The sequence below is a fragment of the Alligator mississippiensis genome, chromosome 5 (assembly GCF_030867095.1).
Source record: "Alligator mississippiensis isolate rAllMis1 chromosome 5, rAllMis1, whole genome shotgun sequence".
Lineage (NCBI taxonomy): Eukaryota > Metazoa > Chordata > Crocodylia > Alligatoridae > Alligator > Alligator mississippiensis.
In genome coordinates this window covers 147,874,003-147,891,506 of record NC_081828.1, presented here as the reverse complement: position 1 = coordinate 147,891,506, position 17,504 = coordinate 147,874,003, and the positions used below count along the sequence as shown (strand labels likewise).

The following is a 17,504-nucleotide window of genomic DNA, read 5'->3' as shown; positions in this document are numbered from 1 at the left end:
AGAAATGACAGTATGTCAGCTAGTTCATGCCCTGATATTATCTATTTCTATACCAACATTAACTGTGTCATTAAATAAAGTGTCTTTTAATGTTTTACATTGTGCTCAGTAATTTACATGAATTTAATCTACACCCTGGTGCTGATGCAGATTTACATTTGATTGTCTTGTGCATAAATAGGGTTAGCTTGTAAAGTAGGTAAACTGTGCAACGGACGGTCACAAACAACTTATTACCTGCACAATATTGCTTTTTGAAGGCGTCATCAGTCGAGTGGATACACACAAGAAATGCATACTCTTTACTAACATTTATACAACACAGTAAAACTTTGTGATAAGGCCAAACCTTTTTTTTTTTTGTAAGTTTTAAAGCAAAATTACACTGTTGTAAAAATGTGCTCTCAAATGTTTTGAATCTTCAAGTGAAAAATAAATCACTATTACACTAGAATAAAATTTCTCTCTATAAAACCTAAATATGGATTATATTTAGTAACTTCAGAGGGAACATCTGATAATCCTTTCCAGATTGTCACGCTAACAGGACAGTTTAAGAGCTTGTCTTAGATCCTGCTACACCTCAGTGAAAAGGCAAGTGTTGGACACTTTGAAGTGCTCTCCCAGTAAGAAAGAGAAGAATGTAACTTGGTTGCTGATTTTGATTCTGTCAATGAAAAAGGTTTAGCCTTAGAAATGCTGGCTACGTCTCAAAACCATAAGACTGATTTTTATAATTTATGAGTCATGCAGCAAAAGTCAATATGACACATACAAGTTAGAGTCCAATAGCATAAAAATACATCACTAACAATGACATGCTCTGCTTGTGATCAGTGGCCTTAGCTAGGCAGATTCCTGATACAAAAATGTCCTCCTCTGATCAGTGCTCTTTTTTCTCTGGCACCTGCCTCTAAAGAAGCAAGCATTTTGCTCAAGAATGATTTTGGACCACAGAGGTCTGTCTCTAACAATAGCTATGTTTTGGCAGAGTGTAAACAAAAATAATTATCACATCATGTGTACATCTTTATAAATATAACTTAATCGAGATTCCACATGAAATGAGTAAGATCTAAATGTGTATGTTGTTCAGGGCAAATGCCTAAAGATGGCAGTGATCAATCTGGTTTCACAGGAAGGATCTTCACGAAAAGATCCATTTGCTAGACACCTAAACCACAGAGCAAAAGTGAGAGAAATGTGGCACCATCAAAAAACAAGACTACGGACTACACTGAGAAGATCAGGTTTCTTGAACTGAGTGAGAAGGCAAGATCCTACAAACCCCAGTGATCCAAGTACTTACTACTGTGAGAAATCAGTAGTACTCTGCTACTCAGAGTAGTCTCTCATCCTGCACCAACTTGGCACTGGTCGCTTACATAAGTAAAGCATGTGCATAAGTCTTTGCAGGATTGAGTCTTATGTCTGGTAGCAAGTGTTTGTTTACAGGATCAGCTGCCTCTATAAGATCTATTTCTGCTCTCATGCTTTTGGAAACCAGGAGCAACATCACAGAAACAAATGAAGTTACACAATATAGAACTGGTATGACATCTGAATCAGGCCTGTGGATTTCTCTAGATGAGGTCTGTTGAATTTGTGTTTGGCTGAGGCATACTAGTAATTCACCGCAATGAATTTGTGCAGATCCCATGACTTTCATATAAAAAGTTTAAAAAAATACTAGTATATGTACTCTTTGTTTAAAGCACTGGCCAACCTTTAGAGAGTTGGTTGCCTAACATTTAGGCACTTAAATCTATGTTTAGTCACCTAAATAAAGGTGGACTGATTTTCAGAATATTGAGCAACCACAACTCCCATTTAAGTCAACATCTTGGAACGTCAGGCCACTTATTTGGGTGTCTAAATACAAATTAGGTGCCTAATTCCAGGTACCTAATACCATAGGATGCTAAATGTAACAGTTTTAAATTCTGTCTCTTTGCTTGTTATATTTCAGAGGGCAGTTTTATGGAACAGCAGCTACCTTAATAGCAGCCAGTATGTATAGTGTTTATTCTCAGTGCTGGAGCAGACTGCTAGTTTATCAGTGCATTTTGAGTTCTTTCGTCTCTGAAACTTTCCTGAGTCAGTCTAGCTTTTTTTTTTTGTACAACTGATCTTTTCTCTGCTATTTACTCTGAATAGCTTGTGTCAGTCTGGCCCCCAAACCTTGAGATAGTTTTAAAAAATTGTGGATTCCTTTTGTTTATCTGATGTTTTTTGAACATTTAAGATTTCACATTTCTAAGCTTTTGTCCTACAACCAAAGGGACTAGAAACTTTGTTTTTAATCAGAGCTGAGATTCTCATGTAGCATCACTTCTGGAATAGGGATTTTAAGAAACACACAAGAAATCAGATTGCTTGTAATAAATCTGTAAGAGTGCTTCTAGTTAAAGGAGTAGTATTTTCACTCCATTAGTTTCAAATACTTGTAAACTCAACTGGAATCTTAAATAACCTTAGAGAAGAGTGAAATTCTTACTGGCATCAACACTACTTCCACATTCAGATTATGGCAAAGTAGGACAACTTTGAAAGGCATGTACATCTCATGTATTTTTGCTTACCAGTTTTGGAAAACGGAAGCAAGAAATGGATTGACAATTGTATTTAATTTCTAGTGGTATCTGACATTCTACCTCATTTGACCATAATCTGCGCAACTGTTTTTCCTTTAATTTACGTGATTTACAGTCTGCTAATTTATGCAATTTATGATCTGCTCATGTAAACCCTGACTGGTACTTAACTGTACTCATTGGCTACATGGATACAACTCATCTGATTAACAGCTTGCAAAACTGATCAATTAGTTTCATTATTTGTTTGGGTTTTGCTGAGAAGTGCTCAACATTTTTTGAGCTATGATTGCAAGATCCATTGCTGTCCTATAAGTCTTACTGCAAAGAATCTGAGGACAGATGTCATTAAAATATTTGCTTTGAGGAAAGATGGAAGAATGACAGCCAGTGAGAATAACAATAAAGGGCTAATGTTCAATGACTTGGCTTTCCTAGAACCTGCAAAAAAGGCACCTCTGTGTTTTACACTCATGTGAGTGATGAGTATAACCATGTGACTGCTAATAGTGATGTTCACGACTCACTGCAGGTGCCAAAATGCAGGTAGAAATGGAGGCTGGAATTCAGCCTTGCTAAAAAATTGTCCCTTAGTATTTAAAATGCTTTCTTTCCTGATGGAGAGACATAGTGGTGATACACAATTTTAAATTCCCCTTGTTTTCTTTCCACACAAAGTTTTCCTGAGTACACTCTTTTAGGGGGAGATGGTAAGGGGTAGACTAAAACATATGGGGTAGATTAGAGCTATTAGCTTTGAATGTCATCATACCCATCATAATACTATATCTTGAGATGGGCAGAAAAGGATATCCCAATTTCATTTTTTTCTTATTAGCAACTGAATGCACAACTCAACAGAGAGGGAACATGGAACAATTCTGAGGGTGAATAAATCTCCAAGTTCTCAGGAAAAGGAGGATCCTTCTGATATGTTACACTTAACCCAGAAGAATCACCTAGCATAAAGTTAACAGAAGTCAGGAAAATTACCCTTGAAAGAAGATGAGCAAAAAAGAGGATTCTCTGCCCATAATGTGCTTGATGTAGGCCCCAAAATACGTTAATGCCATGAGAACTGGCTCACAGACTTCAGCAGCAGGACATCTTGTTCTTGCTCAGTTCTGCTCCCATTAGTACAATCAATGAAAATAAATGATCTCAGGGTATTGAGAATTGAATCGACCAAACTCAAAATGCACCTGAAAGGGACAAGCAATATATTCAAGAAAGATTTTGAAGTTTCTCTTATGTATATTTACCAAAGATTACTGTCAAGCAACAGTATTATTGGGAGACAGCTGTACAGTTTTGAGTATAATGAGTAATAAGGTGCTTTCGGCTCTACTTGGAGTTAATCATCACAAACTTTTCTTTTTCCCTGTTGTCCTTCTGCTACCATTCACAACTCTGAATAACTCTGGGCAAATCCTGGAGTCATTATGAAGGGCTCACTTCTACTGAACATTGAGCACCCATAAACTGACGGCATTTGGTGTCTCTTGGGAAGAGCTCAACCATTCACAGGATCAAGCCTCAGTCATTATTTTAGCAGATCTTCCTGTAAGTTTTAACTAAGTAAGAACTGAAGGAGTTTCTCTTCATTTTGTAAAAGTATATAAAAAAGCCAACTCATCCTACACGCTCTATTATTAAAAGATTTGATTTTACAGGGCAATGTATCCCCTGTAATAATCCCAAGGCAATGGTGCAATCATGGTGAGGATGAAATTATTAAATCATAATGGTGGTGGTAACACAAAGAACTAGAAACTGTGTCTCATTAAATGGTCACTTCTGCCCTGCATAATGAGGTAATACTGAAAAAAAACATGGCAGGGTCAAAAGAATATTTACTTTGCCTCAAAGGCCAATTTGTGTTTGGCCACTTCAAACTATCTCCCAGCTTCTCCAGGCAATGATGGATGTGAGCTGGTAACCACTTACGTGCTGGTGAATGAGACCGGTTTGTTTGCATTTTCACTGTTAAACTGTCAAAGCTTTCACAGCAAAGGACTGAAGAACAAACTGCAATAGTCACGAGTACCCGCATCAAAGGGATGTTTTCACCCATATCTGTACAAATTCCCCCCTCCCGCCCCCCCAAGAAACAGAATAAAACAAAACAAAACAGAGAGAACAAACAAACATGGTAAGAGCTAGGCAATGGAATGAAATGACAGCCAGTAGTGCTATAGAAATTCTGAGGACCCCATCAGTCTTTCTAATCCTCAAACACTTCCAAGAACAAAGGAGGAAAAAGTTCTGTGGGGCATTCCACCTTCATGTGCAGGAAGCGGCTGGCATGGCAGGCTCCAATCATTCGTAGGTCTGTCACTTTCATCAGCAGTTTTGGCCAAAAATGTGCAACATGATGTTTTCTGTAGTTAATGTAGTGTTCAAATGCCAGGAGGAAACCTTCCTGACATTTTTCTATCCTCTCAACACAGACAAGACCTGGGCGATCTGTAGGTAAAAAAATAATTAATATTGCTATTCAGTTGCATTAATATACTCTTAATACAATTCAGGAGGGGAAGGATGATTTACAGTTAGGCAAAGTACTGAGATGCAGAATATCAGGGCAACTTCTTGCTTCTGCTACAGGCTTCCTTGATCGTGTTACTTAACCCCTCTGTACACCAGGCCTTTATTGGGAAGATGAAGATAGCAATACTTCCTGTCTCTTGCTCTTCATGGTTTTTCCCCCCAATTTAGAATATAAGCTGTTTATGCAGTGTCTGCTTATGAGTATATGTAATGCTTAACACAATGGATCCCGGTTGAGATCACTAGGTCCTACTGTAATACAATAATAAAAAGCTCCTTTTATCAGAAGTCTAAATAACAGTTTTCTCCTGCCCTGCTAGCTGCAGCCTTAATACCTCCATCTGTGACGGGAAGCAGAACCCCAGGAAAACAATGGAATTGCAATAAATGAATTTGGCAGTTCAACAGGCAGTTATCCCTCTAAAACAAACAGCATATTTCCCTTCCAACAAATCTAAAGAGGTCATTCATTCTTCACATATCATGGCGTTGGAAAATAGAGACCCAAATGTCTCTATTAGGAATGTCAAGTGCTCTGTTGTGATGCAGATGAATATTCAGAAAGGTGCCAAAACTCGTCAGCTTCAGACTTAATTAAGGTAAATCCTTGCCCTATGTATTATGCAGAACCCAGCATTTAAAGTGTTCTAAAAACCAAAGCCTTGCCAGGTATGTCATTGCCCAAGAATGGAATCTCTTTTTTGGACTGTCATAGCTTGTGAAAGTACTTTTATAACACTTTTGCTCTGAGGCGGCAGGAAAGAAACATGCTGGGAAACAAACTGAATATCACTGTGTGCCTACATCAGTTAATTCAGAGCCTCGCTGATATCCCCAGCATGGTAAGGTATAGAAGAATCCCCAAGTGATGACTTCCAAATCAACAGACAAAATATTGTTAAGCTACAAGCTACAAGTTTGAAAAGGCAAATTAAAATAGAGCTGTGATATTAAAGGCCAGGTTGAAATGCACCTGACCCATATACCCAGCCTTGTGTATAACTGCTCCTGGGGCTGCTGCAAAAGAGCTCAAGACTTAAGGATTTTACCATAAGGATGACTGACACTGTGTTATCTTTCAATTACTCAGGGAATATTGGTCCAGATGCAGCTATTTCTTAATGCCTTTGCAACAATCAACCAACTTCAGACCGTTATATTGTTTGGGCAAGTTTCAAGACCAAAGGCACTTTTAAAGAGAGACCTGTGGCAGATACCATGGACCAAAAATGTATAGAGACATGATTATAAACCCCTAGTGGTACTCAACACTCTTTGTTCTCACCTGATGACATGAGCAGCACAGCCTGAAGAAGGGCGACCTCAGTGTCATCCAAGTTAAATGACGACAGCGACATGCCCAGGTCAAAGATGGCATCAGACACTACGCCGAGACCTCCGTTTTTTAGCTGGCCCCTCGTCACCGCCATCTCCCCATTTAGAGTTAATGTCTCGCTCTCGGGGTCATAACGCACTGCTGCTCTGAGGGACATTATTTCCATGCAGCAGCCTTTCAGAAGGATTATCTGGTCTTCACATGGCAGCTGCAGAGATCACAATTGATAATGAAAGTCTGCAATTTGGGGGACCTCAATCATTAGTTTTAAACATAGAGTGAAATTTATGATCATGCAGTTTGATTCTATAAAATATATTATAGTCCCATCACAGTTTTCTTAACAAGATATTCACAACTATGAATGACAAATCCAAAAAGCTCCTCTTCTATCTTGCAGTTTGAGACTCCCTTTCAAGTCAATGTATATCTATTGAAACTAGTGACATGAGTCCAATGTTATGCTGGTGGAATTGGGAGCAGAATTTAGAATGAAGGCATGTTGCATGGTTCTTCTTTTTCTCAGTGCCCACAAGGTAAGGCAAGGTGAGAAGGAACTGTAGCTGTTTATCTGTGATAGTCTTGAACTCACACCCATATGGAGTAAATTTAATCTGGTACAGTACTTGTTGAGTTGATGTGATGCTAGCAGAGGTGAAAAGCAGTGTTCTGTGGACAAATAATTTTAAACACGTAGCTAGCTGCAAGGGAAAATAGTCTAGACATATATAGTTACTTCTGCAGTGCTGCCAGCTTCAGATGCAAAGCGTCTGATACATAAGAAAACTGACTCATCCTAGTCAGCTTCCCTCTGTGTCAGTCGAACATGAAACTTCTTCCTTACAACCCTTAACTACTCTCTTATGGTCCCCCCCCTCCCCCCTTTTTCTCTCCCATCTCTCCACCACAGGGGGAAAGGGTCAGTCTCTCCAGGTGTATGGGATACTCCTAGCTGACAGACCAGTGAAAGATGCAGTCTGCATGGAGCATGGGCTCCCCAAGCTGCCACTGATGCCTGTACTGGCCTCAGAAGACATTTTCCATCAGTAGCATACAGCTGTGGGAGATGAGAGCTGCTGCAGTTCCCTAATTCTGTTCTGTTCTACACTTATATCTTACTCCTCACTGTAGGATCACAGCTCCTTCCAGAAGAGCAGTGAACAACCTGACTAGCATTTGTCACATGGTGGCTTATCTCATGCTCTCCTGCAGGGGTTGAACTGAATTACCAGTGAAGTGTTCATCTCACTGGTCCTCTCTTGCTCTCACATATAAACTCACCTTTAGTCCCTAAATCAGCCATGAGCAATTGTGTACACTTTCATTTGCAACATCTGGCACAGCCTTAGTCAAACTGCAGATGTTACCTAATATGATACTGTTCCATTCACCTGTGAAACTGGATCTGAATAGAAACTGTCCAATTTATTATTGTTGCCCAAACCGAGGGAAAGGCAATAGGTAAATAGTATAAGCACTGAACAGTAAATTCGATATTAAAAATTCTTAATTATCTAGGGCTAGGCTGTCCCTGTGTGGGAGAGGGTCTACGCCACAGCAGGATCTCCAGAGGTAGGACTCTGCTGGCAGAAGTCACAGGGCTAATAGGAGCACCAGAGGAAAGAAGAGGCCCTTTCATCAGGTCAGCCCTGTTGGTCAGTGCAGGGTCATGGAGGCCAGAGACTTTGCCCCTTTCTCTGTCTCTTTTGTGGAGGTTAGTAACACGGTTAGCCTGATCCACCCTGACAGCCGTGACTGCCATTGTGTCTGGACTTAGGGCAGGAGCCTGTAGAGGAAGAAAAGGTTTATTCTTGCAGGCAATCCAGAGCAATAGTTAAGCCCATGTGGTATTGTCTGTAACCTAAATAAAGAAACATGGGTTTTTATAAAAAAAAAATATATATATATTGTTTCAATGGGACTGCAGCCCTTTCAAGCAGGAAGAAATGCCTGCCACTTCCCTTATGCCAGAGCAGCAGTTATGTGACAACACTGCTGTCCTATTCCTCTGTGTCCACTGTGTACTCTCAGTCTACTGTCAGGTACGGGTAAGTGCCGTGCAAAGTTTAAGTGACTCAGCTGCCCAGAACATCTGATCTTCCCAGACTGTATCATGTGCCAAGGGCCTGCCCAGCTATTCCTCACTTCACTTCTTCATCTCTGCCACACTCTTCACTGTGACACAAGTGGTCCTCTGTAACTAGGAGGGTAGGAGATGTCAGATGCATATTATAGCTGGTTGTCTGTCTGGCCAGATTTTCTGAATCAGAACAACTACACTGGAATGTCACTGCAACTTCCCACCAGCAACCACCGAATTAGGGTAGGCAGCTTCCTTTAGACGATGCAGTGCTGCAACAAACTCCCTGGTTTCTGGGTTCTCTGTATTTTTAAATCCTTATGCCTGGCCACTGTTTCATGCTTTCCTGGCTGATTGAGTGAGTCCTGCAGTTGGTCAAGGAAAGCTATGACCACTGCCAACTATTGCTATTTACCTCACTCTATTCTGAAGGGTCCAGAGGAGGTGAAGACTGTGAATGGATATAAACAGTTCTCCTTGAAAGACCTTAGGGACAGAGCCGTCAGTCAGGGGAAAAGCGCGATGCTGTGCCCACCCTCCAACATCTTCCCCGAGTGATGTTCCCCATGTGAGGGTATCCGATGAACTCCCTCAGCAGGGTCAGTCATTATCAATGCCATTCTCTTGGCACTGAATCAGGGAGCCTAGTACTGTTCTGTAGCATAGGATAGCACTGAAGCATGCTTCAACTTTTGGGTAAAATAATTTCTACCTTAGATCTTCCATGTTTCTGGATCCCAGGGAACTCGTAGGTGTAATTTTTCCATAAGATCCAGCCTATAATTAGGATTACTTTCTTTTAAGCAAACAGAAAAATCATTGACTACAGGGGATAAAAAGGTGGTTAGTTGTGTTGCCGTTTAGTTTCTTAGGGCTTTGTTACACATGACACTAACCTGCTCAGAAGCTGATAGGTCTTAGTGCTAGCTCTCCCTGACCTGCACAGATGTGACTTGCCACTAGAGGGCTGGTGAGCCAGGACAAGCTCACATCTGTGATCCAGGTGGGGGTGCGTGAGAATGGGTTTGGAAGGTGGGGGACACACATGAAATAGGGAGGTGCGGAGTTAATGGGATGGGGGGGAATGAAATGGGAGGTGGAAAGCAAGTGTGAGTCAGGGAAGGACGGTGAAATGAGGGAAGTAAGTCACTGAAGGATAAAATAAAAAGAAGTAAAAAAAAAATTAAAAAGAAATAAAGAGGAAGTAAATTAAAGAAGGTCAAATGTTTCAATAGGCTGCGGTGTGGGAGGTGCTGGTTGTGCTTCATGGGGTGACTGGGAGGTGGGAGCAGTGAGGGAAGATGCTTTTGGGGAAGCTATTGCTCCTGCACTGGGAAGGAAGCCCCAGCTCATGGGGACCCAATCCAGCCCCATACCTTGTTCCCCCCCAAACCCCATGTAAAACAGGTGTTAAGAGCTCCAGGAGCTGCCTAAAATTAATTTGTAACAAGGTCTTTAGCAAAGACAGGAGGAGGGGACAAGTGGCCCTCCTCCTGTCCCTTTTCCTTCAATACAGATCCCTCTCATAGAATCATAGGACTGGAAGGGACCCTGAAAGACCATCGGGTCCAGCCCCCTGTATGAGCAGGATAGACATCTGGGGTCAGACGACCCCAGCCAGGTGACCATCCAGTCTTCTCTTGAAGACCTCTAGGGTAGATGATTGCACCACCTCTGGGGGGAGCTTGTTCCATAGTCTGGACACCCTAGTTGTAAAGAAGTTTCTTCTTGATGTTCAGCCTGAAACTATCTTCTAGGAGTTTGTGGCCGTTGTTTCACATTTTCCCCAAGGGTGCCCTGGTGAACAGTTGTTCACCAAGCCCCTGATGTACACCTCTGATATAGCAGTAAGCGACAATCAGGCCCCCTCTCAGCCATCTTTTCTTTAGGCTGAAGTGGCTGAGATCCCTCAGCCTCTCCTCATATGGCTTGCCATGCAAGTCCCTGATCACGTGGGTGGCCCTTCTCTGGACCCTCTCAAGCTTTAGCACGTCCTTGTTGAAGTGTGGCACCCAGAACTGGACACAATACTTCAGCTGCGGCTGCACCAATGCTGAGTAAAGTGGGAGAATCACTTCTTTGGATTTATAGGAGATGCATCGATTGATGCATGCCAGAGTTTTATTAGCCCTAGCAGCTACCGCGTCGCATTGCTGGCTCATATTCATGCTGGGGTCTATTGTTACCCCCAGATCCCTTTCATTTGTAGTGCTGGTCAGGTTAGTAATGCCCAGCCTGTGTGCTGTGGGTTCTTTCTTCCCAGATGCAGCACTTTGCATTTCTCTATGTTGAACCTCATCTGGTTCCGTTCTGCCCAACATGCCAGCCTGTCTAGGTCTGCTTGTATCTGCAGCCTATCTCCGGATGCGTCCGCACAACCCCATATCTTGGTGTCGTCCGTGAACTTGGCCAATGGGATTTTCACCCCCTCATCCAGGTCGTTGATGAAGATATTGAACAGCACTGGGCCAAGTACCGACCCCTGGGGTACACCACTGCCCACATCTCACAAGGACGACACCGATCCATTCATTTGGACTCTCTGTGTCCTACTCCGCAACCACTTTCGCACCCACTTGATGGTCCTGCAGTTGAGCCCAATATCTTCCAGTTTTCTGATCAGTACCTCATGGGATACCAGAAAACTGGAAGATATTGGGCTCAACTTTCTGCCAATCCTTCCAAAGCATCTGACAAAGTAGATTGTTGCCTGTGAAAGCTCATGTCTCTCTGAACCAATAGTCTCTAAGTTGCCACTCTACCTTCTGCATTGACTACTGCCAATAGTGCAACTATGGGTGGGCAAGGGAGGTGCTACCTCTGTGCTACACACAGGAATGTTGCCATGAGGCATGCCCAGACACCCACTTCCACTTTCCATATGCTAAATCCTGGAAATAAGGCACTGTAGCCATTTTGGAGTACTCCTGAGTGTGTGCCAATAAGAATACCTAAGGAGGACAGCCTAAGGTCATCTCTACATGAATAAGCTAACTGCACCCAGCAGTAGTCCCTAACGCACAACATGCTGCTCTGCACAACCTGCCTCCTAAACTGGAGGTAGTGTAGTTTGGTTCATATGGTACTTCGGGTGAACTAAGTAGCACAGCTGATTGACAGTGCCAGTTAACCTGTGCCCATCCTAATTAGCCTACCCATAGAAGGAAACTTGGCTGCTTTCAGTTTAGGAGTCAACCCACAGCATGCTTGAGGACACTGCTGCCTGGCACAAGAAGTTTACAGGTGACCCTCACCATTTGCGGGGGATACATTCTGGAGATCCCTGTGAATGGCAAAATCCGTGAATACGGCACTGCATTCACGAGCGTTGTCTGTATTCATGAACGCAGTGCCCCTGGCAGCTGGGGGCGGGGGGGGCATGGCTGCGCTGGCAATGGCAGGAGCCCAGAGGCAGCAGCAGGAGCCTGACGGTGGCAAGCACAGAGATCCCAAGGAGCTCCAGTAAATGTATTTAAGATGAGGGTTTGGCATTCACGAATATTTGAAACCGCGAATGTCGAACCCGCAAATATCGAGGGTTTCCTGTACACTGTAAAGAGAATCTAACAGTAGCACTGGCTATGCACTCAACACCTGTCCCTGGCAACTGTGTGGCCTCATTTTTGGGAGTGACTGGGCACAGTATGCCTCATGGTGATGCTCCTAGACACACTTTTAGTCCTGGGCTGGGGAAAAGATTTAGGGCTGGTCAAGAACCCCTCTATGCTATGCCTGGGGCTACTGCTGTGAAGCATGCCACAGACATTTGTTCCCACTCCCTAATGCCAAAAACTATGATGCACCATACCTGCCTTCCAACATCCTTGTGTGTGCTCAGAGCTGCTCTCGGGCTTTGTCCTGAGTATGCTTACTGAGCATGCAAGTGCTCAAGTCACTCTGAGGGGATTGCACTGTCTAATATCCAGGATTTGGTGCATGTAGAATGAGAGCAAATAGACAAGACATCCTTTCATGGTGGCAGTCGAAGTTCTGGCAGCTGAAGTCCCACAGAGATGGTTTAGACCAGTGGCACTCAACCTTTTTGCCCCAAAGGCCAGAATGATGGTGCCTGGTGTGTCCAAAGGTTGGATCCTGCTGGTGAGCCTGATTTGGCTACATGGAGTGGGAAGGGGGCATGGTCTGGACTTGATCTGGCTGCAGGGAGGAAGGGCACATGGCCTGGCTCCAGGCTAGCCATGCAGGGGAAAGTGGGTATGATCCGGCCCACCAAGCACTTCCCTCTTGCCCGCGGAGCCCTCTCAAACCCATGTAATGGCAGCTGCCGCTCTAAAAGACTCCGAAGGCACCAGCTACCGGCTGCAGCACTCCAGGCTGTTTCCTTGAGTTCTGGTTGCGATGCAACCAACCCTGACCTCAGCCTGTCCCAGCTGGCCTTGCCCTGCCCTGGCTACGTTTGCAGCTTGAGAGGGATGGTGGGGCTGAGCCAGAACCTGTGGCGCCGGTGAGAGGAAACAGCATCTGGGCCAGCTTCTGCCTCCTGCATGGGACTGGAAAGGGCCCTGCCCTGCATGTAAGCCCAGGAAAGCGGCTGCTGGGCAGGCTTTCCCCATGCCGTGCTGCTTGGGCCATGCAGGGTCGGGCTGGGCCAGCACTGGGGAGGGGAAGCAGCAACTGGGCTGCAGCTCCAGGGATGAGAGGTGGCAGCAGAGCTGTGTGCCACTTGGGACAGGATGAACCCAGCCGGAGCAGCAGGGGCTCAGCTGCATTTTCCCCCTACCTGTGCTGGTCAGTCCCGAGCGGCGCACAGCTCCACCACCACTTCTGCTGGCTGGTGCAGACCCGGCCGGGCTGCTCCCGTCCCCAGCAGCACGTGAGGAGCCGACTTCAGCTGCATGCCGCCTTTCCTGGCCAGTGCAGACCTGGCTGGGGCCATCCCATCCGGAGCAGCATGCGGCTGAAGCCAGCTTACCAGGTGCTGCTGGAAACGGGGCGAGCCTGACTGGGTTGGTACTGGCCAGTAGCAGTGGCGACGGAGCCTCCTCCTTTTGGGACCCTAGTTTCATAGTAGCTAGGGTCAGGAGGGACCTGAACAGATCATCTAGCCTGACCCCCTGCCACAGGCAGGAATGAATGCTGGATTCACAAGACCCCAGACAGGTGATCATCCAACCTCCTCTTGAATTTGCCCAAGGTAGGGGCAAGGACCACTTCCCTGGGAAGCTGGTTCCAGATTTTGGCCACCCTAACTGTAAAATATTGCCTTCTGATCTCTAACCTAAACCTATTCTCCATCAGCTTATTACCATTGTTCCCTGTCACCCCAGGTGGTGCTGGGGAGAAAAGAGCTCTGCCTATTTGCTGTTGATCTCCCCTGATGAGCTTGTAGGCAGCCACCAGGTCCCCCCTCAGCCTCCTCTTGCTGAGGCTGAACAGGTTCAGGTCCCTCAGTCTCTCCTTGTAGGGCCTGTCCTGCTGCCCTCTCACCAAGCAGGTGGCCCTCCTCTGAACCCTCTCCAGGCTGGCCACATCCCTTTTGAAGTGTGGTGCCCAGCACTGGACGCAGTACTCCAACCGCGGCCTGACCAAAGTCACATAGAAGGGGAGTATCACCGCTCTGGACCAGCTTCAGATGCATCGTTGGATGCATGACAAGGTATGGCTGGCCTTCCTGGCCACGGTCTGGCATTGGCAGCTCATGTTCATCTTGGAGTCAATAATGACTCCAAGATCCCTTTCCGTCTCTGTGCTTTCAAGAAGGGAACTCCCCAGCCTGTATGTATGCTGTGGATTCCTTTCCCAAGGTGCAGCACCCTGCATTTGTCTATGTTGAACCCCATCCTAGTCTCATCTGCCCACTTTTGTAGTCTGTCTAAATCTATTTGCAGCCTCTCTCTCCCTTCAAGTGTGTCCACCTCGCCCCACATCTTAGTGTCATCAGCAAACTTGGACAGCGTGCTTTCCACCGCCTCATCCAAGTCGCTGATGAAGGTGTTAAACAGTGCTGGCCTGATGACCAAGCCCTGGGGGACCCCACTGCTCACATCTCACCAGGTTGAATACAACCCGTCCACCACTACTCTCTGGGTGCGCCCCATCAGCCAATTTTTTACCCATTCAACTGTGCAGCCATCAATGCCGCAGTCGCTTAATTTATTGATGAGGATGGGGTGAAAGACAGTGTTAAAGGTCTTCTTAAAGTCTAGAAAGACTATGTTCACAGTGACACCATCATCCAAGTATTTAGTTACTTAGTCATAAGAGGCACAGGTAAGGGGAAAATTCTGGGGGAGGTCTGATACCCTTGAAGCCCCACTGCTGGGGCAGGATGTTAGAGGGGTCACAACCCCTTGCTACCTGGTAAGTTGTGCAAGGGGAGGGACTTCCGGTGGCAAAGGTCAGGGCTTCCAGTGGTGAAGGGCAGGGGGCAGGACTTCCGGTCCCAAGATGGGGCAACTGAAGGGGCAGGGCTACCCATGCAGCCCTTGACAGCTCGCCAAAACTCATGAAGTGGCCCTCTGCCCAAAATAATTGCCCGCCCCTGGGCTAGATGCTTTGGCTCTGTGGGCTGGATTTGTTCTGCATGTTGGGGGTTTAGCACCCCTGGTTTAGACATGTTCTTAGACAAATATTTAAGTTCATCTCTATTCAGAAGGACTTAAGCAAATAAATAATGTTAAAAGTTTAGCAAGTGCTTAATCATTCTTCCTAAGCAGGGATGCTTTGCTGAATTTGGATCTTTATTTGTTATTCATACAGGCACATTACCACACCCCAGGGGCATTACTGAAGCAGGAGGGAATTAGGTATTAGAAGGTGTTTTTGCTGAAGCCTGCCAACATTTCAGCCTCTAGAATATTGCACTTTACTCACTACCTCATCCTCATAGCTATGCCTAAAGGTGCACTCAATCCCTTTGTTAAAGGTAATGATTTAAGTATATAAAAGAAGGAACTTGTTTAATCAGAAGAATCTGGAAATTAAACAATACATGGATGATGTTAATCCCATCTATTTTTTGCTTTCCAGCTGATTTAAAACAAAGCGAACTTTGCAAAATTCTTGCTTGCCTCAGGTCAACATGAAGCAGAGAGATTTTATAAGACCAAGATATAATTTTGTTTGTTTTCATGTCATGCTGATTGACATTACCTCCCATTGTTTCTCATGAAAAGCTGTCAAAAGCAAGAAGCACTTGGTAGGAAGCAAGAAAAAGAAGAAATTCTTACCTCACAAAACATAGGCAACTTTTTGGCAAAATCCACCACTCTTGTAATCGCTGGTGTGATAATTTTTGTAAACTGACTGAAGGCTTCTAAATCAACTTTCCCACCTTCTGGGGCATTAACTATTGGTGCTTGTCCAATATCTTCTGGCTGAGGATAGAAAGCCATAGATATTCAAAGGGACATTTGGTTGTAGAGCAAAAATTAGATTTAAAAAAAATAATTATAAGCCAGCAGCAATTCAAAACATATTCCTAAAATCCAGCACTTTGACCTCATGACATTAAAAAACATCAACGCTGCTCACCAAAAGATCTAAGGACAATTTTTTTTACAGCACATCATACAATCTGCAAAATGCCTGTATAATAGGGGGCTAAAGAAATGGGCACCTGACTGGCATTACCATTTTGTTTGGGCAGCTGCATTATTACACACATTTTTCTGTTTGTGCCCTGTATACATAACTTTGGGGAACAGATGATGTTCTTCTCCTTGGAAATTTAGAGCTAGTCCTGTATCCTTTGAAGTGCTTAACTTCCCTGAAAAGCAAAGCTGTTGAAGTTACTGCCACTGAAGTGCCAGGGGTCTAGGCCACAGCCTGGCGAAGGGTTTTTAAACCCGAAAGCTTGCTTAAATTTTTTTTCCAACTATTTAAGCTGGTCTAATAAAAGATAGCAGATTCCCCCATTGAATCTTGTCTGTCTACTGAAGTGCTAGGACACTGGCAATGCCTTTGTCTCTCTTGTTCTTTACCTGTGGCATATCATAGGGTTTTTGGTTTCCCACAGGGTGGTCTGTGCTGTGTTGTGTGACAGGGGTCAGAGTGGATGATCTTGTGGATCTTTTGGACAAATCATTATCTGCAAACACAGGGGACTGGACTTGATTGCTTGCAAGACTCCTTCCAGTCTTATGCTCTTGTACTCAGTTCCTTTTAGAAAGTACTTAACACAGTGAAGAACTGGGCGCTCAATTTGTTGTGATGTTTTGCTATGGCAGAGGTACCCAAACATGGAAGAGCACAACTGAACTGACAAGTTTTATTTCTAGAGCTATGCTAAGATGACTGATGACTGGGGCTGAAATGTTATGAGTCTAGACAAAAGAAGAATCCCCAGGACATCTAAGCTAAGCTTAGGATATCTATGCTAAGCTTCACTACCTGCAGGACTTCCATCCAAAACCTATATATCACATTTTGAGGATTTTAGAAGGATTTGATGATGTTAAAACCTTACTCTGAACCTCTGCAGAGGATGGACGATTTTTATCCCGACTGAATTTAAGTTTGCATGTTTTATTGTAATGATAGCTCAGCACTGCATCTATATATTTTTTAAAAACAGCCACATGTTCATAGCTGTTCCTCTGTTTCAACATAAGGCTTTGGTATTTCAAAAGACCTACCTAACATTACATGAAGAGATAACTTTTTCACATTAAAATGATTAAAACTGCACAGAAGTCAAAGAAGGACTCTTTTAAGACCACTGAGCTTTAGGAAATACATAAAAATATCTTTAAACAATGGTGACAATGAAATTGCTGTTGCATAATATAAATATATGTGTAATCATTTTTAGAATAATGTCAGAGATTCTACAGTTCTGCCATGAGCTCCAAATCAAATTCAGCTTCTTTCAGAAAAAAAACCTGAGCTCTCTATGAAGCAATGGAAAGATTTCCGACAAGCATCTGCATGCTAATGCAACTATGTTTAAGAAATTAGCTATGCAGTATTACAAACTTGGTGTTTT

At 44.0% G+C, this 17,504-nt stretch overlaps 1 protein-coding gene across 1 annotated transcript in view; it reads right to left on the bottom strand.

Annotated features, from left to right (window-relative positions):
• Positions 1-4,728: 4,728 nt before the first annotated feature.
• Positions 4,729-17,504, bottom strand: part of THRB (thyroid hormone receptor beta) — a gene marked incomplete at its 5' end in the record, with an annotated part of 203,396 nt that continues 190,620 nt past the window's right edge. The window contains 3 exon segments of the mRNA NM_001287311.2: positions 4,729-5,060; positions 6,430-6,688; positions 15,748-15,894. Coding sequence (NP_001274240.1) covers positions 4,819-5,060; positions 6,430-6,688; positions 15,748-15,894 — 648 coding nt within the window. The 3' untranslated portion in view covers positions 4,729-4,818.